The following is a 22278-nucleotide window of genomic DNA, read 5'->3' on the forward strand; positions in this document are numbered from 1 at the left end:
TTGTGGCGCAGAGTTTGGCGCCGATGTCCATGGCGGCTCTTTTCTGAGGCTCCGAGGAGGGATAAGAGGCCAGAGCCATTTTATGATTCTTCAAACGCTGCAAACTGAATGAAAATGGGATATTACTGAATCACAAGTTGTCCTAATCATGTGGCAGGCTTTAATTTTTGGATTTTCTCAGTTTCCTTAAGTTCCATGTACACGTGCTTCCCTGCCCCTCAGATCTTTGAAAACTAATTCTTCCATGACAGGAGGCTCTGGAAAACTTTTGATGGGAACAGAAAAAGAAGACAGGGGCAAGTACTGTCTGTGAATCCTTAACACGCTCATTTTCATCTCATCAGAGAGGATTTGCTGTAATCTTGCTCCTCTGTTTAACACAGACTCCTCCATGCTTTCACTTTGCATGAGACATAGAATGCCCTTTCTTTTTTTTTTCTCTTCCCCTACTGAAACAATAAAGTGCATGGATGTATTGGTGCATTTTGCACGTATTTCGCCTTTTTTTTGTATTAAACGTTTCCATACAATCTCTATTCTCTTGAACATTATTGACCAGAATTGATAGGAGATTTTCTTATTTCCTCTCCCCATCTTGCACGTGCCTCTATTTACAAAGGAAAGATTTCACCCTTCCTTTCTCTGGAATAAATACCTGCATCTGGAGGTTTTCTAAGGATCTTCACACCTTTACGACTGTCGATTTGAACTTCCTGTTGGTGCAGCACAAAGGAAAGATAGACTGGCAGCTAGAAAGGAAACTAGATTACAAGTCAACTATGGCACTTCATTTCTCACCGTGTTATTTAGGATATTATGAGGAGAGGTTGTTTGGTGGGAAGCTGAAGATGACACTGTGAATTTCGGATTGCAATGATTTCAATTGAATGTTCACTTGATGAGCATCTACACCCCCATGTTTCGCGTTTTCCTTTGTTTGATTTTCCACTCACATTTTCAGTGGTGTTGCTTCATTGTGTCTAATTGCCGAAATATAGATATATATTTCATTCACTTTAAAAAGCTTCTTATCCTGCTTTTGTTCCATTATACAGAAGAGAGTTCTATACCCAACTACGTCCTGTTTGATCTTCATGCCAAAGAATAAACATCTCCTTCCACAATGGCAACTCTACATGATATTCCTGCATCAGCCATGGACACTATACTTAAAGAACTCTTGGACATTAAAGTTTCTATTGCTTCAGTCAACAATGCTGTGACTGCAAATACACTGGAATTGGATTCTCTTTGGGGGGAGGTCGCTCAATTCCACTCACGTATGCAACTGGTAGATGGTCACCTTAATGAAGTTTAATCGCAAATTGACAGAATACCAGATCATGGGTAGGACGTATGGCATCTTCGACAAAAAACAGCTGACTTGGTTCATCGCAGTAGGAGGGATAATATTAGAATTAATGACCTTCCAGAGCAATTGGAAAAGTATGACGTGATACAGTTCCTCACTACCTTGATAACTAATTTGGTGAAACTCACTTTCTCTCGCCAACTCGAATTTCATGGTAACCATCAAGTGCTTTCTAAGAACTCTTCTCGTACCTCACATCCTAGTAATATTTTGGGTTGTAGTCTCCACCACCAACAGGCTCGACAAATCATAATGGAAGCAAGAAGACATGGTCATTATACATATGACACCACTCAGATTATTTTTACCTCAAACTTTTCTGCCTCTACCAATCTCAAGAGGAAATAATTATTGGCTCTTTACCCTAGGTTGAAGAAAAGAGACATCAAATATGGTCTTTTGGAACCAGCAACAATGATCACAACATACCAGGGGCAAACAAAAGAGTTATTTGATCCTCACGACTTGGAATCTTTTCTTGATTAAGCTGAAGACAAAGACTCAGGGATGGAACATAAATCCACATCACCTCCAGCTTCACAAGATCTGAGCAGAAGTGTTTCTTCAGATACACGTGATCAAGGCAGATGGGAAACTGTGACTTGTAAATGGCCTTATAGTGGAAAAATTAAATCTGGGAAAGGTATCCAACCAAGAGACAAATCGAGATCACTGCTGAAATCTTGATCATGGTTTTCTTTGATAACCTTTATACAATGAGCCTTCTTATGCTATCCTTTTCCTTTTTCTTTCCCTCTTACTTTATACTTTATCTTTTTTCTTTTCCCTTGATGTTTATTTCTTTTGCATTTTGTTATAATTGTATTCTCAATCTACGATTTATGTATATTTTGTTCGCCACACAATCCCTTATATTATATAAGTTTAACGTACTCATTTATGTACTGGTTTATTGGTATTTGTTCCATATCAGGCTGTTGGTCCCAAAACCCCTCATACCTCGTTGTCTCACCTATTCCACCCTAGTTCAAAGTTACAGTTCAAAAGTTGATACATCATTGTCTGGACACCGTCTGTTGGACTCATTCTAAATCTTCATATTTATATATATTTCAGTTTTTTTCCTTTTTCTCGTCTTCTTCCTCTTCTCTTTTCTTTGTCTTTTTGAATTATCATTTTACTAGCCTTACAATGTACTCCTTAGTGTTTTGTTTGGACAAAAGGTCTTGTCATTTCTTCTTATTGGTATATTTTACATTAGTTTTACATAGGGGATATATGCATTGGCTCCTCCAAATTGTCGTTCAATTTTGACCCCTTTTAAAAAAAAGTTTTTAAACCATCTTCCTGATCTATGCAGTCTACCCCTTCTAAGCCACTGAAAATTGTCTCTTTAAATGTGCATGGCTTAACTCACTTTATTAAAAGGAAAAAGATACTCACTTATGTTGGTCACAATAAGCTGGATATTGCACTATTACAAGAAACCCATCTTACTCAAACAGAATGTGAAAAATTTAAATGAGATTGGGTTGGCCAAGTTCTACATGCGAGTACCACCCCCAAGACAATTGGGGTTCACCCCACACCATCAAGGAAATGTGGTGTTTCTATTTGTTTCAATAAACATTTACCCTGTAAGATATTGCAAACCTGGGAGGACATCGAATGAAGATACATTTTTGTTAAACTTCTCATCTTTATAATAGTGGGTTCTACATATGCCCCATATGGATTCTAAACTTTACTTTATCTCTCGTTTTAGTAGATTATTAAAGGCATTTGGGTCCACACCTGTGTTAATAGGGGGAGACTGGAACGTCATTTTAGATCCATTTATTGATAGATCTGGTAAGCCTGACACTCATCACAATAAGGATAGACACATGCTAGTGGATTTCATTAAAGATTACTCATTACAGGAACCCTGGAGATTAATGCACCCAAGTGAGAGAGATTATACTTCTACCTCATGCCCCCACTCTATACGTACACGGATTTATTATTTACTGACTTCTACTTCGGTTCTGCAATTGGTTACTCAAGCAAACATAGTTCCTTGCAGTATATCCTATCATGATCTTATCGACATCAGTGTGGATTTGGGACTTTCCCGAAACCCAAAACTTCCCTAGAAACTCAATCTCTCTTCATGGAAACCCAGCAAGAGAAAAACCAACTGTGGTCATATGTGGATCAATTTCTAAAAGATAATGAGCACTCTGTACCTAATGCACCTCACTTATGTTGGTCACAATAAGCTGGATATTGCACTATTACAAGAAACCCATCTTACTCAAACAGAATGTGAAAAATTTAAATGAGATTGGGTTGGCCAAGTTCTACATGCGAGTACCACCCCCAAGACAATTGGGGTTCACCCCACACCATCAAGGAAATGTGGTGTTTCTATTTGTTTCAATAAACATTTACCCTGTAAGATATTGCAAACCTGGGAGGACATCGAATGAAGATACATTTTTGTTAAACTTCTCATCTTTATAATAGTGGGTTCTACATATGCCCCATATGGATTCTAAACGTTACTTTATCTCTCGTTTTAGTAGATTATTAAAGGCATTTGGGTCCACACGTGTGTTAATAGGGGGAGACTGGAACGTCATTTTAGATCCATTTATTGATAGATCTGGTAAGCCTGACACTCATCACAATAAGGATAGACACATGCTAGTGGATTTCATTAAAGATTACTCATTACAGGAACCCAGGAGATTAATGCACCCAAGTGAGAGAGATTATACTTCTACCTCATGCCCCCACTCTATACGTACACGGAGGGGGATGATGGGTTCCCTATTGAATTTTAGAAAAAATCACTAAAAACCACACTGTCCCAATTCAATTTTGGTTTCTGTTTTTGATAAGGCTTTACATCTAGGACATTTACCATCTGATTTTTTACAGGCACATTTTTCGGTCCTACCTAAACAAGGTAAAGACCCTTTAGAATGCTCTAGCTACACCAATTTCATTAACAAATTCTGTTGTCAAAATATTTGCTAAAGCTTTAGCACATCGTCTTGGATTGGTAATTGCGTCCTTTATTCATCCCTCCCAAGTTGGGTTTGTCCCTAGCTGCTCATCCACCAATCACCTCCGTACTATTTCTCATTTACTGTGGCAATTACGAAATGACAAGGAAGAGAAAAAGCCTTTAAAAGAGTTGAATGGGTTTATTTATTCCGTACTATGGAGAGGATGGGATTCAGCAAAGATTTTCTGGCCCTTACTAGTGTGATGTATTTTTTACCCACAGCGGCTGTCACTTGTGATGGGTTTCAACATTTATCGAGGTACAAGGCAAGGCTGCCTACTTTCTCCTTGATTGTTACTTTTGACTTTGGAGCCATTCGCTATAGCAATACGCTCCAATGCGGATATCAAGGGTATTACTACTACAGCTGGCGAAATTAAGGCTTTTTATTATGCTGAGGATATTCTCTTGACTCTTTCACATCCACAATCTGAAGCAAATGCTTTGATTTCCCAATTAAACATGTTTTCAATTTTCACTGGCTATAAAATCAACTAGACTAAGGGGTAATTAGGATGGCGGGCAGACATTAGTCCACCCGACACATTAGCGGTGCTGGGACCTTCCGCCAGATGTGCGGTGGTCCCGCACCGCTAATTAGGATGTGACTGTGACCCCCGCATTCCGCATCTTTGGCATTGCAGTGGTGCTAAGCAGCACCCGCTGCAATACCAAAGTGCCTGTACCTCGCGGCCCCAGACACTTTGTGCATGGCAATGTAGGGGGTACCATAGGTACCCACCAAGTGCAGCCCCCTACCCCCACCCCCGGGCCCACCACAGATCCCCAAAGCAATTCCCTGCCAGCCTTTCCATGGCAGCATCACTGCCATGGAAAGGCCTTAGAAGCCACACATCATATTATGGATGGTGGTGCCTGCTAGGCACCGCCACGATATTGTGGCTCAGCTCCGCCCGGCCGGCAATCTTAACGATTGTCAACTGGCGGAAAAGCGGCGGATGCACTTTGCGTCCGCCACGATACCACAGCCAATATGATATAGTGGGGGGTAAATAAGGTCACGAAGGAGGGTAGATTGCCACCGCCGGGCCATAGGTGGCGATCGACCGTCATCGCAATCAGCCCCTAAATGTGAATCCCTGCCGTTGACTCCTGTTATTGATAATCTTCCATTTAACTGGCTACATTTGAAATTGAAATATTTAGGGCTATTTCTTTATAGAGGTTTAAAGGACATGATTATGGATAATCTAAGTCCGATATTTGAACAGATCAAAAGAGATTTTCAACAATGGTCGCTTCTAAACATGTCATTATGGGGCAAGGTGCAAATAATAAAAATGAACACGATTCCGAAATTCAATTACATTTTTGGCATGATTCCACTTACCATCCCAAGACCTTTTCTTAAAATGTTGACATTCACTATTTCCCGGTTTGTATGGGGCAAAAACAGACCCTGATTAAGTGGCACAAGAGTACATTCCTCAGCTGCGAAGGGGGGGTTTATGTCCCCCTCACTTAGAATGTTATTGTATAGCACAGCAATTGGCTCATTCTATTTATATGCTACCCACTCATAGGAATACACCACTCTGGGTTTTGTTTGAACACTCAATATTTCAATTAGATAAGGGATTTGGCAATTTATTATACAAAACGCCCAAAATTAACTTATTCAACTAATCCTATTATTTATTCTTCACAATTAGCATGGCAGATATCACGTACAAATGGGCTGAACTCAACTGTTCTTGACCGTAGGCGATGAGGGCACAACAACCAAGCGCACTGGTCAATAGTTCAGATTTTTATTCTCATAATCCCAAAGTCCTGTATCTATGACGCTTCACTCTCCTAGGTCCCACAGCCACTAGGACCAAGTCCTCAAAACTAATCCAACACTTGGAAAGGAGTGTCAAAGTGCAAGCTATGATAAACAATCAATTATTGCATTCATTAAGAACCACTTCCAAAGGCAAGCTTGTTTTGTAGAAAAAATCCATTTATAGTTATTATTATTCTTTTTCTATTCACAATTGGATACTTTTCAATAAATCTCTCGATTCAAGAACCTATACAATATCAGAACATCAGCCTACGCGTTTCGTCCCCACTTGGACGTCATCAGGACTGAAAAAAAACAAAATGCATATGTCAATGTCGACATCCATTCATATTACAAAACTAAATTGCCACGTGTAGATAACATCTCTTAAGTTTGAAATTTTCAACAAAAACCCTTTAAGCCTGCCTAGATACAATCTAGCATCCACATGTTGCCCAAGATGATCTCCATTGCTTTAATTGCTCATTGCTCACAGTATAGCTTTAACAAACCAAGCCAACCATTGATTTACTTGTCTTGATACATAAACTCCCACTGAAATCACTACACATCTCTCTATTCATTGTTAATTTAGTTTATATTTTTCATTTTCTGCTCTGCAGCTGTTCCCTATCACATGAATCTAGGTAATAGCATATTACATTTACCTCCAATTTCATAGATGTGTTATTTATTAAGTACTTCTGAGCTTCATATCCTCATCCCATTAATGAGGACATTTCTTCCTAAACATAAAAGAAATTGTTGATCCCAATTGTAAATCCCATCAGCTTTGGGAAATTTTTTCTATTTCTATTTAATCAATTTTATGAACACCATTCCAGCCTCATCATGACAAAACAAGGTGTTAACCAACATCTTATATTAATCACAGTCTCTTCATGCAATCTGTGGCTGTCTTGTTGCATGTCCGACTACCATACTATCCATGAAGTATATCCTTTCCTTCTCAAACTCTCTGGTATCGTATAATTCTCGCGGTCAGTGAACAAATGATAACTTATAATTAAACTCATTAGTGCTCCCCCACCTTTCGAAAAGCCCCTCACTGCATGATTTCAGCAGGCTGTGTAAATCTACAAGGCGTCTATCCCTCACCTGTCTGCCGGAGCTTCTTATTCTCCAACTTCCATGCCATGGCCTGGCCCGATAAATCCCTTTATCGGGCCAGGCCGTGGCATGGAAGTTGGAGAACTTCAACGCTCCTTTCCAAGTGTTGGATTTGCTGTACTCACCTGGTCAATTTGGACCAGACATAAAATAGTTATTGTAAAAAATTTATGTACACATAACATAATCATTCCTTGAAATCATTCTCAAGTTTACAACATGACTTTGATCTTCCTTTGTCACAAGTGATTAGATACAATCAACTTTCCTCTGCACTCGCTCCAAGTGCGATAAAAGTTCATGATATAACAACCCACTCCCCAATTGAACAATATATTCACACTTGGAAACATTTCAAGGTTACAGTAACCGGGCTCTATGCCATTTTAATCGACTCTTCATTTTCTACTGAAAACTCCAGTAACTTAAGATCATGGTGGTCTACGCTGTTAAACCTGGAAATTACAGATAAAGATTGGGATACTATATTGGATAATTACAATAAAGGACTAGGGACTCCCATCTTAAATTTAATTATTTCAAAATACTGCATCGTTGGCATTGGTCACCGGCTAAATTGTATGCAGCTCACCTTAGTCCTGATTCCCTTTGCTGGTGTTGTAACACACCTGATTGTGATAGTTCATATTCTGTGGGAATACCCTAATATTTGCTCATTGTAGCTACAGATTGAGGTTTTTTGTAGACATACTCTTTAATTAATTGTTCCCTGTCACATCATTTATCATTTTTACATGATACATCTGAAATATCGCCTATATCCATTCATGCCTTTAAGTGGTTTTCTAGTGCTCTCGGCTTAGCCAAAGTTAATATATTACGTTGTTAGAGAACAAATGTTGTTCCAACACTTCAATCTTGGCCTGACGATATGTTTGATGTGGCTCACTTTGAAAAAAGGATTTATAAGTTGAATGACAATTTACACCTCTTTGATCATATATGGCGTTGTTTTATAAGTTAAAGATGATACTGACTGTATAATGCATATTTACTATTCATAGATTCTCCATTGATTATCATATATTGTATGCAAGACGCTTTTTGTTGTATGAAACAATTCATCTTCTTCTTCCTGTTGTACTGATTTATCATTTATCCGTGTAATCAAGGTATTTGTACTGTTTCTTGACTTTTATTTTTATTATTATTATTTATTTGCTATTAATTCATTTTGTGATCAATGTCATTGCCCACATCTAATAATGTTTATCTGGCGTTTCTTTTGTTGATCATTGTATGTTTGATTTAAAAAAAACATTATTAAAGAATTGAGAGGAAAAGAAATCATCTGCAACAATTGAATGTCTTGAGTGCCTAACTGACATTCAGTGAAACTGAAAAGATTCCACAGTGAAGGGTAACTTTATTGACAACTAAAATCCATGGCATATCTTAGAGTTTTTTGGTTGTAGTGAACATCATGATCAAAATGCCCAAACTGATATTGACACTGACACCTGTTATTCACCTAAAAAATGATTCATCACAACAGAGAGCGTGGAATTAATGTTATTAGAATTTAAAGATTTTTCTTTTTCTACGACAACATTGTGTTTATTGCTGTGAAACACCATTACACCACCTCCCCCTGGTGTGCAGAGAGATTTCCTCAAAGTTGATGTGAGTATGTGTAAACTGGTGAGAAGTTATAGGTATATAATGAAGTTTGTGCCCTTGTACAAATAGTGTTCATTTTAGAGTCACTTTGTTGCACAGGTATACTATAAACAAGATCATTGTTTTGAGACATTTATGTATTTTAAATACTACAGTGTTTCATAATGCATATTGCACGCATCTTAGATGAATGGTATATTCTACTCAACAACCATTTATATGAATATTTTATATAAATATTTGTTTTTTTGCCACAGCTTGCAGATGTCACACAAAGGAAACCTGGCCACCTGTAAGTATACTTTCTTTTGAAGTATAACTGCAAGTTGTTTTAAGTATTATTTTTCTATGTATGAATACATTAATGATTACAATGTGTTATGCTTGCGGTATATCATAACATTTGTTTCATTTAAACACTCGATTGAAATTGCATTATTTGATTTACATAAAAATAAATGTATACATTGATATTTTTTCCCAATTGTTAATTCGGAATTGCAGCTATGTTTTATAACTTACAAAGGGTACCAATTTTGATAACTAAAACTAATTTTAATTTATTGTTGTGGTATGTCTCTTGCATAATTGAAGAGTGAAGCATTGAATGAATTAATCCTTATCTAACAGCCTTGTCCACAAATATACATATTACTGATAGATTTTATACAACGCTCTACAGACATGCTTTAGGCCGATGTATCTTAGGATCAATTTAAATACTTTTCAAGTTGCTGAAGTATATAAGGTAATATTGGTCGTGGGTGCACTAGTGAATTAACATTTTGTTGTCTTTACGTGAGATCCTGATACCATTCCTAATCCTCTCCAGGAGCCTCAGAGTGTAACCTTCATATTGCGTTACAGCCCACTGCCCAGGCTATGCTGGTTGCAAGGCCCTAACAAGGTAGGGGACCTATAGCGACCAGTGTAGCTTGAGGCAGAAGGGATAGATATATATTAAAGTATTTTACCCATTGAGTTTACAACCTTTTAAAGTAACCAGTGAAACACTGAAAGACAACATTAGAATGTTGGAGCAGGAAGTCTATACTGGACCTTTTTGTTCAGGAGCAACTGTGTTATCTTCTGTGCAGCCCTCGACATTCCAATAAGTGCTAATTAAGTGTCCTTGTTTGCAAGCAGGCAATAATGGCTGTTAATTATCCTCCCCATTCTTATTGGTCTGAGCCACAGGCAAGGGTGTATAACACATGAGGGTAACTAACAGCTGTTAGTACAATGCAGGTAAGGATAATATGGCTATTAGCACCCCCATACACATACCCCAAATTAGGGAGTGCTATGGGAGCATGAGCAGACTCTCATCTGAAGGTGTTCATCTTCCGGCAGTGGTCACTGTGCATCTTCTAATCAAGCTGCCGCTAAAGAGATATCTATCTAGATTTTTCCCATGCTGTTGGTGAAGAAAATACCAATCAGCCAAAGAAAAGTAAAGAATTACAAGAGCTATCAGCTTTGCCAATGTGTTTTAGCCATGTTGTACACCAGTGTGGCTGCTGTGTAGCATGGGTAAAGGTTTGTGGCATAGAGGAGAGCGGCATGGAGTATCATAGACTGGAATGACGAAGACTGGAGTAGAGTGTTGTAGAGCATAGTAGTAGAACGTATTGTGTATTGGAGTGCCACAGTGTGGAGTCACGTAGAGTGGCATACACTAGAGTGGCATAGAGAAGAGTGGACTGGTGTAGAGCGCATTGCCGTAGAGTGTTGCAGAATATAATGGCTCAGAGTGCAGTGGCATTGAATTCAGTGGCATACTGTGCAGTGCCTAGAAGGCAGTGGGGTAGATTAGAGTAGTGCATAGTAGAGTGCAGTGGTGCAGAGTGCAGAGGCACACAGTAGAGTAGAGTGGCATAGACTGCAGTGGCATAGAGTGCATCAGAATAGAGCAGTGCAGAGTGGAGAGGCATAGAGTTGACTGATGCAGAGGCCAGTGGCACAGAGTAGAATCAAGTGGTATAGAGTGCAGTGACATAGACTGCAGACTAGAGTTGAGCGGCATATAGTGCAGTGGTGTAGAATAGAGTAGCATAGAGTGGTGCAGAGTAGAGTATAGCACCATGGAGTCTAGTGGTATAGAGTGCAGAGGCATAGAGTGGAGTAGAGCCGAGTGGCCTAGGGTTCAGTTGCATAGAGTGCAGTGTTGTAGAGTAGAGTGTCAGAGTGCAGTGGTGTAGAATGGAGTAGAGTGGTGTCGAGAGCAGGGATGCAGAGTAGAGTGCAGTGGCATGGAGTGTAGTTGTATAAAATGCATTGGCATAGAGTGCAGTGGTTGAGTAGTGGTGTAGAGTGCAATGGAATAGAGTGGCGTAGCGTGCAGTGGTATAGAGTAGATTGTTTTAGAGTGGAGTGAAGTGGCGTAGAGTGGAGTGATGCAGGGTAGAGTGCAATTGCATGGAGTGGCATAGAGCGTAATAGTATAGAGTAAAGTGGTGTAGAGTGCAGTGGTATAGAGTGCAGTGGTGCAAAGTAGATTAGAGTGGCATACAGTGGATTGGCATAGAGTGCAGGGCAATAGAGGTGAGTGTTTCTGAGTAATGTGCATTAGCATAGAGTGTATTTGCATAGAGTGAGTGGCATAGAGTGGAATTGTGCTGAGTAGATTGGTGTGGCCTAGACTGGGATGGTGTAGAGTGCAGTTTAGAAGAGTACGGGGGTTGAGAGAAGAATGGCAAAGAGTGCATTAGCATAGAGTACAGTAGTACAGGGTATAGTAGAGAGACGTAGAGTGCAGTGGTGTAGAGTGGAGTGGTGCTGAGTAGGATGCAGGGATGTGGAGTGGTACAGAGTAGAGTGAAGTGGCATAGAGTGAAGTATCCATGGTGTGGTAGCATGCTGCCACTGTAGACAACACATTTTCAATTGAAATGACCCTTACATTTGCTCACACTTACAGTTTTACTAATAAAACTGTACCGTGCACAGACAAAAATGTTTCGAAACTGCATCACCTAGTGTAATGATTTGTTTTGGTCATATTAAAGTATTTGTTTCCATCACACTTCAAAAATAACACAAAATTTGCTTAATTTGTGTTCCTAATTCTGAAAAATTACTCTTTCCCACCCCCAGTGTTTAACAAGATTGCACATAAATGCTCTCACTTTAAAGTCAGACAAAGAAAAGTAAATAAGAACCCTTGGAAGACAGCACCTGACATTTGACCTTGGTCTTTGAATGTGCAGCAAATGTGATGACATAAGAAAAAGATTTTCATACCTGTTTACAGAAAGCCAGTTTGTGGAAGAATACATTCAACACAATTTCAGCAACGAAGGGACAGAATGAACCTGGAGAGCCTAAAGCAAATAAAGTCAGCAAATAGAAAGCCAGAAAATGTGAGTTACAAACCACAAAGGCAATCCTAATCAACGGGCAGAATGCATTCCTAGGTCAGCTTTCTAAAAGTCCCCAAGATGTCTTTATCAAACCAGACAACTGCACTGTCTGACAGGCCGCGACCTAAAAGGGTTGTTTTTTAAGTGTAGACTTTTATGAGTTGAAAATGACTGCTTTTTTTTATTAAACAGCTAATTAGAGGGCCTTGACTTACTGAAGTGCTACACAATTGCACCAATTCATTCACTCACTCTCTTTCCTTGTTGATACGCAGCAACCCAAAATAGCTACACTCTTTCCTATGTTGTTATTTGCACTTGTAAATACATGCTTACTTCTTGCTGTCACCAATAGTCAATGAGCCATCTTTCTGGAACTCAGAACTCGTATGTATGGTCCGTGACAGGTTAATCTTTTACATGTGGGACTTTGTTCCAGTGTGCTTCTGCACTAAATCTTTAGGACATGCTGGGTCACATTTGGGGTCCTGGATGTATTTTCCATATAACCTTTTTCCCACTAAACCATAGAGATAATCTATTTCCCCATTTATTATACCTTATTAGTCTACCCATTTGTATTCTCTGTCATTGTTACAGCATCATGAACTCACGTACCAGTTACATTTCTGTTTATTTGGATGGAATCCAACCAACACTATTAGGTGTAATATTTCATATATTAAGATAAAGAGGCAGCCTCATAACTCTTTCATATAAGTTATATAAAGAAATGTTTAAATATTCCTAAACTGTCCAATAGACGTGGTTGTATAATTTGTTGTCATGGCACCACAAGCAGCAAAGTTAAAAGGAGTCTTGTCTGCAAAATATCTATAGTGCTGCATCTTGCTACTAAAATGTGGGACTCAGAAAAGTGAGGAGCAGGGTGGATAGTTAATACTTTGTGCGTTTGGAAGTTGTTGCTCATGCATCAAGTGCTGTTCGGTCATGGGCTTTTGGCAAGGTCCCTTGTAGGAACACATAATATGCACCTATTACAATTAAAAACGTTGCCTATGGTTCTCATAGAGTATGTGGTGCAGAGTTTTTGAAAAACTATTTGCCCTTTTACCCATCTTGAGACATACCCACAATTTTGCAACTTTTGTGAGTTTTGGAATTTCACATGCATTATTTGAAGGTCTTTTTAAGGTCATTTCTGTCACACAAAGATCTGTTTTAATGTGTCCTCAACTAATAACCGCGATAGTGTTGAAATAGGCACAAATACTGCTTGTGATAGTTGTAACTCCAAATGACCCTGCTAGCTTTCTGATGCAAGTTGTCACATCCACTTGCTTAAGTGATGTTGTTGCTTATCCAAGTAGGGAAAGCAGCGATTATCACCCCAAATCACTGAATCACAATTGTCATTGCAACAATAAGTTATAGTTGCCAGCAAGTGTCCCACGGGAAATTTAAGAGCATTGTTGTATCAGCGTTTTTATTAAGCAAAAACTGTCCCAAGAAATATTATAAGGCAGTGAACCCTAAGAATTTGTCATAGAAGTGCTGAGATGGTTTGTCAGATTCACAAAACGCCCGTGGACTCCTATAAATTGGTGCCTTTTGCTACTTTTTGGAATTTGAAAACACTGGCAGTAGTACACCTGGAAAGCTGCACAAGTCGCTGGTTTCCAGGCAGCCTACTCGCCATGCTGTGGCATTTATGGACATTGCTACTTCCATAATGCGGAATTGTACACACAGTACAATTCCTTATTTGTGTAAGACTAAACCCCCGTAGAATTGATTTTTCTTCCTTTTCCTGTTTTTTATTGCAAGGCGAAATATTTTTCGGTAGGCAGAAATGCCTTCCACTGCACTCTGAAGTATGGGGATACTGCGTTTCACCTCAAATCCTTGAAGGGTATTTACTCTAGATTTTTTTCTGGAACAAATCCGTGGCCATTTCCAGGGTGGTAAAGGGTCATAAACGAGTTTGGGAGAATCCACAAACTCTCAAGGCAAACTAATGTTGATCTGCCCAGTCCCCACCCCTTGAATGAGGTTCAATACAGTGTAATTCTATGCAGTCTTATCTTATAATTATGAAGTAACACATTTATTTTTGCCTGCTAGGTATTTTTTGTGGATACTTGGCAGTAATATGAATTTGGGCTAGCTGGAACATGACTCTTGTTCCGTATCTTGCCGTCATCTGCATTAATGGAATTTCTCTACAGCTTCACCCCTTTCTCTCTCTTAAAAACTGGGACCTCAGTTGACATTCTGACGGAGCCTTAATTTTTACAACATCCCCTCGAGCAACATTGTTGTCTACAACACATTTTTTTAATTGAAAGGTTTTTTGTACCCCTGTAATCATAGCTCTTTTACTCTCCACTCACCATTATGCTTCTCTTTTATTCCTATGTCCCACAATATTCATTCTGGACACAATTTAGAATTTTGAACTTGCAGACCTTCCTTTAAAAATTTCAAAAGGCATTTTACCCTTAGTGGCATGCAATAGGCCGTTATTCTGTCCTGTAACACTAACCTCCAAACCATATTGTTAGCTCTTGCCATCTGTATACTTTAAAAAAGAATTTGGTAACTATATAATTTGATTAGAATCAATTGATCCAGTACATAATAAACAAACTAATAAATCATTCCATTGACCTTTCCAATGGCACCATTTGTTTTTGGGTGGTACACAGAGCTATTTTTGTGGATAATCCCACAGATCATTAAATAATCTTCCATTTCTGTTTAACAAAATAGCGGGCAATTGTTCGATACCTTTGAATTAGGATATCTTTCCCTCTTGAAAATGTCATCTAGCTATCTATTCACACTGGAAGATGTAATATCCCGAACATAAGAAACCTTTATCCAGCTAGAGTAGAGATACAAAACTACAATAAGAAATGGAGTGTGATGTTTACCATGCAAAGGTCCCATTATGTCAATTGGAATCTCATCCCAAGGAAACTTTGGGATCTCCCTACATACCTTTGGCATTTGCATACTAATTTAAAATCTTATCACTTATTTATCCATCCCTGGCCACCAACAATGTAATCTTAGTCTTTCCTTGGACTTCATGTGCAAAATCCACAAGTCTCTTACCTAAACTAACTGATGGCACAAGTTTTTTTTCCTCGAATAAGTACTCCATTTACCACTGACAACTCATTCAGAATTAAAGACCAAGGTTATCTAGAGACTTACCTTTACCAGACGCCATGGATTCAATCACACTCGAAATCTGATGATCTGTTACAACTTTATCCTTCCATTCTTCTTCTTGTAAAGTTATTTCACATATGTTCACTTCATCATCCATCAGTGAATCCAAACTTTCCTCTATCACATCCACCAAACAGGACGAACAATGTGCTGACCAGTTGTTAACTCCAGGTATGCATTTCACTACAAAATCATACTCCTGTAACGAAATATCCCACCATCTTATACGTGAAGAAACGGTGTCCAAACCTTTTTCTAAAAAAAAAATTATTTCAGAGGTTTATGATCTGACAATACCTTAAATTTGAAACCCCAAATCATATGCTTGAATTTACTTAAAGCCCAAATAATTGCCAGTGCTTCCTTCTCACTGACAGAGTGATTTAATTCAGATCCCTTAAAACACCTAGAGGCAGACCAATCAATTGTTGTAAGCCACCCCTCTTCTGGATTAAGAGAGCTCCAACACCCTTGGCACTAGCATCTATTACAATTATTATTTCATTTCCAGGTATGAACAGTTGTAAACTTGGAGCATCCTTCAGATGACTTTTCACAGACTGAAACTCCCTCTGACAATTGTCATCCCAAAGAAATTCATGATTCTTCACCTGTAACCTTCTCATATGCATGGTTTTATCAGCATAAGAAGGTATAATTTGCAATAATACACAACCATACCTGGCAAAGACATTAGTTCTTCCTTGTTGCATGAATTCTTGAGTTTTTCATTGTTTGAACCGATTCTTTCTTGGGAGACACAGTTTTTCCTGAGATATGATGACCTAAATAATTCACCTGTCTCACCCCACATTTACTTTGTCTTTCCTCAGCATTAATCCAGCTGTCCACAGTTTTTCAACAGATATTTCAGTCTAAAGTCATGTTCTTCTTTTGTACTACCAAAAATTTGCAGATCATCTTGATAGCATTTCACCCTTGAGACACCCTCTAATAGTGTTTTCATAATTCATTGAAATACAGAGGATGCCGAAATCAAGCTGAAAGGCATTCTTAGAAACGTTTATGATTCCATGGATGTAATAAATGCTGTTACATTTTGTGACTCCTTATGTAGTTCAACTTATTGGTAAGCCAATGCTAGATTTAACCTTGTGAAAAAACTAGTTCCTGCTAGGGTTAATATCATTTCATCAATATTAGGAAGCAGAAATATGTCCACTATAACATCTCTATTTAGTACTATCAGATCAATACATAAACACTTTTCTAAATTTGCTTTCTTAGCCACAACTATTGAAGCCAACCATTCGGACGCTTCCACTGATTCAATTATCTTTGATTTGACCACCCTTTCTATTCTTTTGTACTCCTTCTTGTAAATTATGTGGTATCCTTCATACTTTGCCAGTAACTGGTTGTGCCCAAACTCTCATTTTGATGTGATGTTTGTACCCCTTAAGACATCCCAACTCATTACGGAAAACCTCCTCAAAACTTTTCTCAACTTGTACTGTTGTCACTTATTTCCTTCACCTGTCCGTGTGGTTCAGCATTGGGATTCAAAGTCACACTCAATAATCTTTGATGTGGCCAACCTAGAATTACATCTTCCTTTTTTGAAAAATACACTTTTTCGAGCAAACATCTTCCTCCCACATTCAATACAAGCCATGAAAAATCCCCACATTTCAATAGGCATCTAGAGATATATCCATTTTGCATAATTTTACTCTATCTTTAAAATACATGTGAAATGTGTTTTTTGAAATCTGTGTGAGATGTGCGCAAGAATCAAACCTCATTTTTAAAATAATGCCTTTACCTAGCACATTATCTGTTGGATGTTCACTTCTGTGCCCCCACCTGTAATACTATTTCCTTTACTTCCTGTAAAATCTCTTTCTCCTCTTTGCTCCTACAACACTTAGAGAATGTCTTTGCCAGGTATGGTTGAGTATTATTGCAAATTCATACCTTCTTATGCTGATAAAACCATGCATATGAGAAGGTTACATGTGAAGAATTGTGAATTTGTTTGGGATGACTATTGTCAGAGGGAATTTCAGTCTGTGAAAAGTCATCTGAAGGATGCTCCATGTTTGGACCCAGCCAAATGCAAATCAGTCTTGACCCTGTTCCTTATGGCAACAAACTGGGGTGGTGTGGTGAGCAAAAGAATGATGGATTAAACCCAAATCCTTGTGACTTGGGGTGAATTTTTGCATTGTCCAGCATTCTGTCCATCAATTGTTTCTTTTGCATATGTCCCCCTAAACTCTATAGCACAAATTCTGAACAGAATTGAACTTAAGCTAAATTATCTGGATACAGAATTAACTTATCTTAGAGGGGAGCTCTCTAACCTTAACTCCCGGGCACACCCAAACACTTCTGATACTTCTCCCTCTAGTTCTCCCAACTTCTCTCACCATTCCCAGTGGCCGACCATCTCCCTTTGCAGAGGGGAACACAGGCTTTACCACGCTGTCTGCCCTTTCTCCACTGTTGACCTTAATGCCCTTAACAAATCCTAGCCTACTAAGTACCTGGCGACTGATTATCTCCCCTACTTCAACATTCCAGTTATAGTGGGCGTTCACTTAGGCCCTTCTAGTATCAACTCGCCTTGTCCTCCTGCACAACTCACCACCATCCTCACCCTCAAATCAGCCAAAGACAATCCTAATCCTCTTGCATGCTCGTTAACTGCAGATCTGCAGCACTGCATGCTACTGAGATCTCTGAAACCATCCTCAGCAAGGATATTGACATTGCTCTCCTCACAGAAACCTGGCTCAATGATCACTCAATGCCCATCCTGAACCTACTCACACCTCCTGGCTATTCCATCATTAGACAGGACAGACCTGATAGAATAGGTGGTGGCCTAGCCTTAATAAACAAAACCGAGTTTCAACTCGCCCTTTTGAAGAAAGCTGAATACTTGACCTTTGAATACCTCTGTGTTGAACTCAATGGCATAGGCTCCCCTCCTCTCAGACTGCATAATATCTACCATCCTCCGGGAGAGCTACTACCCTTTGCTGAGGAGTCTGACATTTTTACTCATTGCTCACTTTTTGACTTGAAGAATTTGTTCCTAGGACATTACAACATTCACAGGATTAATGCTGATGATCCCACTGTGAGGCGCCTCGCTAACCTTCTTGAGATGAATGACCTAAAGCAACTCTGCAACAAACCCACCCACATCAAAGGCGCCATTCTCGATGCAATCATCACTAACACTGGTCTTGTCTCTCCCACTGACATCATCCCCATTGACTGGTCAGACCACCACCTCGTTCTTTTTAATATCTTGACCAGCGTCTTTCCTCACCCAGTATTAAATAACAAACCCAAGATATGGACTAGAAACCTCAAACAAGTCCCCCATTTGGAACTCAGGTAAAAAATTCAAGCCCAACTGCAACTTCTCCCGCATTACCAAAATGCTAATGAGCTTACTTGACATCTCAACAAAGCTATTTCTGATGTCCTTGACCAAGTCGCACCACTTCAACTAAAACAATAAAGAGCAATTCAATCTAAATATTGGTTCAATCTGGATCTTAATAAGGAAAGAAGACAACTTAGGCTATCAGAAAAATCTTGGAGACAACACCCCTCGCCTTCTGATTTATCTCTTCTCTAATCAACAAGATCATCATACAAAAAGCACATTTTCATGGAAAAAGCATCCCTCTTTCGTTACTGTTAGACCTGGTACCATTGGCGTGAGTCTCCCTTCCATTTTTTGCTGTTGTCTCCTCTGTTTTTACTATGTTTTGCTGGTTTAGATGCTTTGGGCACTGTGCCACTGCTATTCAGTGCCACAGTGCAAGTGCTCCCTGTTGTAAATTACTGTAATGGATTAGTGACTCCATGATTGTCTTATTTGATTTACCTATCAGACCCTAGTACAGTGCACCATGTGTGCCCAGGGCCTGTAGATAAAATGCTGGCAGTGGACTTGCAGCACTGATTGTGCCACCCACAGAAGCAGCTTGTAAAGTGTGTCTCAGGCCTGCCATTGTAGAGCCTGTGTGCAGTCTAGTACTGCCATGTCGACTTGGTAAGTGCACCCACTTACCAGTCCCTAAACCTTCCCTTTTCTGCATGTTAGTCACCCCTAAGGTAGGCCCAAGGGCAGGGTGCCTTGTAAGTAAAAGTTAGGACATGCCCTGGTGTGTGTAGCATGTCCTGATAGTGAATTACAGGCATTTTTGTTTCTCACTATTGCAAGGATACCTGTCAACATAGGCCAGAACGGGTAGTTTGATTATAACATCTTATAATTCTAACTGACCCTGGGAACATGGTAGACAAAACACATTTAGTATGCCTGATCTCAGAATGATAAACCACATCTTTTAGTGAAGTTGGTTTCAACATTCTGTACTTGAAAATACCACTTTTAGAAAGTAGGTATTTTCTTGCCTAACCATCTAGCCCGCCTCTGCTAGGTTGTGTATTGCACGTCTGGTTTGGGAGTGACAGGGGCTGGGGTGGCTCCAGGAGGTAGGGTGAATCAGCACTAGGCTGAATAGACCTATCTGCATTGGGAGTGTTGGGAGGAGTAGCACTTGGGCCTGAATAGGGCTGTGCCTGCCTTCCACAATGTTGGCACCACCTCGTGTGGTGCGTCAGATGACCCTGGCCCAAACTGACAGAGGAAGAAGTTGTGCACCGGCAGAATGCGCCCAGAACTGGTTTGGACTAGGTACAGACACTCTCTGCCTTCAGAGACAAAGGATTTGTGTGTATAAAAAGGGAGACCCAGACCCCAGAACTTTAGATCACTTTGGGAAATCAAGACAGGCCTTTTTCCAAGGAGAAGAACCAGAGAATCTGCAGGAGTTTTTGACTACTCCTGTGCCAGTGTGTAATTGCTGGGGTTGGCCTGCAGTGGTTTCTGTATTGCGAAGGAAAGGAGAAAGATTTTTATTTGTGACTTTCACCATCTTGAAGAAGAATCTCCAAGGGCTTGAACTGTGCTTGCCTCCTGCTGAAGTCTCAGGGATACAAGACTTCACCACAAGCTCCTCCCTGAATTTCCTTGCTGGGAATTCTGTCTGCAGAAGCCTTCGTGTTGTTGGGAGCAGGAATCGCGACCCAACGAGAAGAAGCATGTCACATCTGCAGCTGTTGCCATTGCATCATCGGAGAAGCTTTTCCCCACCGCAAGGGTCGCCATGACATCACTGGAGAAGCGTGTCTCCGTCACAGCTGTTGGTTGTTGCATCATTGGAGAAGCGTGTCGCCACCACAAGGGTGCCATTGCATCACCGGAGAATTGTTTCGCAGGGCCTGTCGCGGTTCCAAAGTTAGAGAGTCACAGCACGGCCGTCGGGCATGTACGCATTGTCTCCACGTCGTCGCATCGCATCAAGAGCACCATCTTCTCGCATCGCTGAGGATTGTCGCATCACATTGAGGCGTCATCTTGTCACATCACAACCGGGACGCACCACGAGATCGTCACCTCACCTCCTCTCCAGTAAGGAACAGACACATCGCCTACTTTGCGCAAGCACTGAGGAACAGACGCATCACCTCCCCCGAAGCAAGGAACCAACGCATTGTTCTACCTACGAACCTTTTGTTTATCTTGCGTCACGCATCTAAAGGTACTTTGTGAGAAACGTGTCACATTTACCATCTAAAGTGAACTGAGTTATTTCTACCATCTTAAAGTCATTTTCTTAATACTATATTGTGGATTTTTGTCATTTGGGTCCTGTGTTAAGTCTATATAAAGAATATTTACTGTTTTCACTGTATTACTGCATGTGTTCACAAATGCTTTAAGCACTGCCTCTGTGATAAGTATTCCTGCTCGTGCCAAGCTACCACAGGGTTGAGCTGGGGTTATTTTAGGAATGTAGCCCCTTACTTTGACTAGAAGCAATGTCCCTATTTGGACAAAGGTGCAAGCCATTGCTAACTAGAGACCCCCAGTTCTAACATTGGTGGTCAGCGGTGAGGATTTGGACTTGCATTTGTGACTCATATACAGTGATTGGTAAACACTACTAGTGAGTGCAGACCAAACGCCACCACATACATTTTTAGAAGTAGTAAAGTTAGGACTCCTAATTGTAGGACTCCTAAATGCCTTCTGTGAATACCGAAAGTCTTAAAGTGAGGATTTTTCTCAGTTTAGGAGTAGTAAAGTTAGGACTCCTAACTTTAGGACTCCTGCATGCCTTCTGTGAATACCGAAAGTCTTAAAGTTAGGATTTTTCCCAGTTTAGGAGTAGTAAAGTTAGGACTCCTAACTTCTGTGAATACTGAAATGAGTAAGTGCCTTCTGCGAATACCAAAATGAGTAAGTGCCTTCTGTGAATACCAAAATGGTAGTAAGTTTAGGATTTTGTCATAAATTAGTTCTGTGAATCGGGCCCCTAGAGATTAAGAAACTGGATTGCTTTTGAAAAGGAAAAAGAGAAATTAGCATATAAGAGATCTTTGACAGAATTGGAGCTTAAGGCTAAATGTATAGAAATTAGTCCCTCTTGTGGCAGCGCACTATCTGTGCCTGTAGAGGGCAGGGTATGTTTCCCCAAGGATGTCATCAAAGATTTCCATAAGCATGAAGATATTGGGCAGTGGTTTGCAGCCTATGAAATGGCAATATTGGCCCACGATTCCCTGAGAAGGATTGGGGAGTTGGGTTGTGGTGCTGCTTTGTTAGTGATGGGAGGGATACATTGTAGACCTGCCCAGGGTAGAATATGTATCTTTCTTTTGCAGAGCTATGGATGGTTGGGTGAAGGGTAGCAAAGTGAGTACTTTTGAG

At 39.9% G+C, this 22278-nt stretch overlaps 1 protein-coding gene across 2 annotated transcripts in view; it reads left to right on the forward strand.

Moving 5' to 3' along the window:
* ZNF365 (zinc finger protein 365) overlaps window positions 1-22278 on the forward strand; it is a 293917-nt gene that overhangs the window by 227253 nt on the left and 44386 nt on the right. For both annotated transcript variants that reach the window (XM_078640965.1, XM_078640964.1), the window contains exon 4: window positions 9207-9241. In XM_078640965.1, the coding sequence (XP_078497091.1) occupies window positions 9207-9241 (35 nt within the window). The remainder of the gene's footprint in view (window positions 1-9206; window positions 9242-22278) is intronic.

This window comes from Lissotriton helveticus, chromosome 5_1 (assembly GCF_964261635.1).
Source record: "Lissotriton helveticus chromosome 5_1, aLisHel1.1, whole genome shotgun sequence".
Classification (NCBI taxonomy): Eukaryota; Metazoa; Chordata; class Amphibia; order Caudata; family Salamandridae; genus Lissotriton; species Lissotriton helveticus.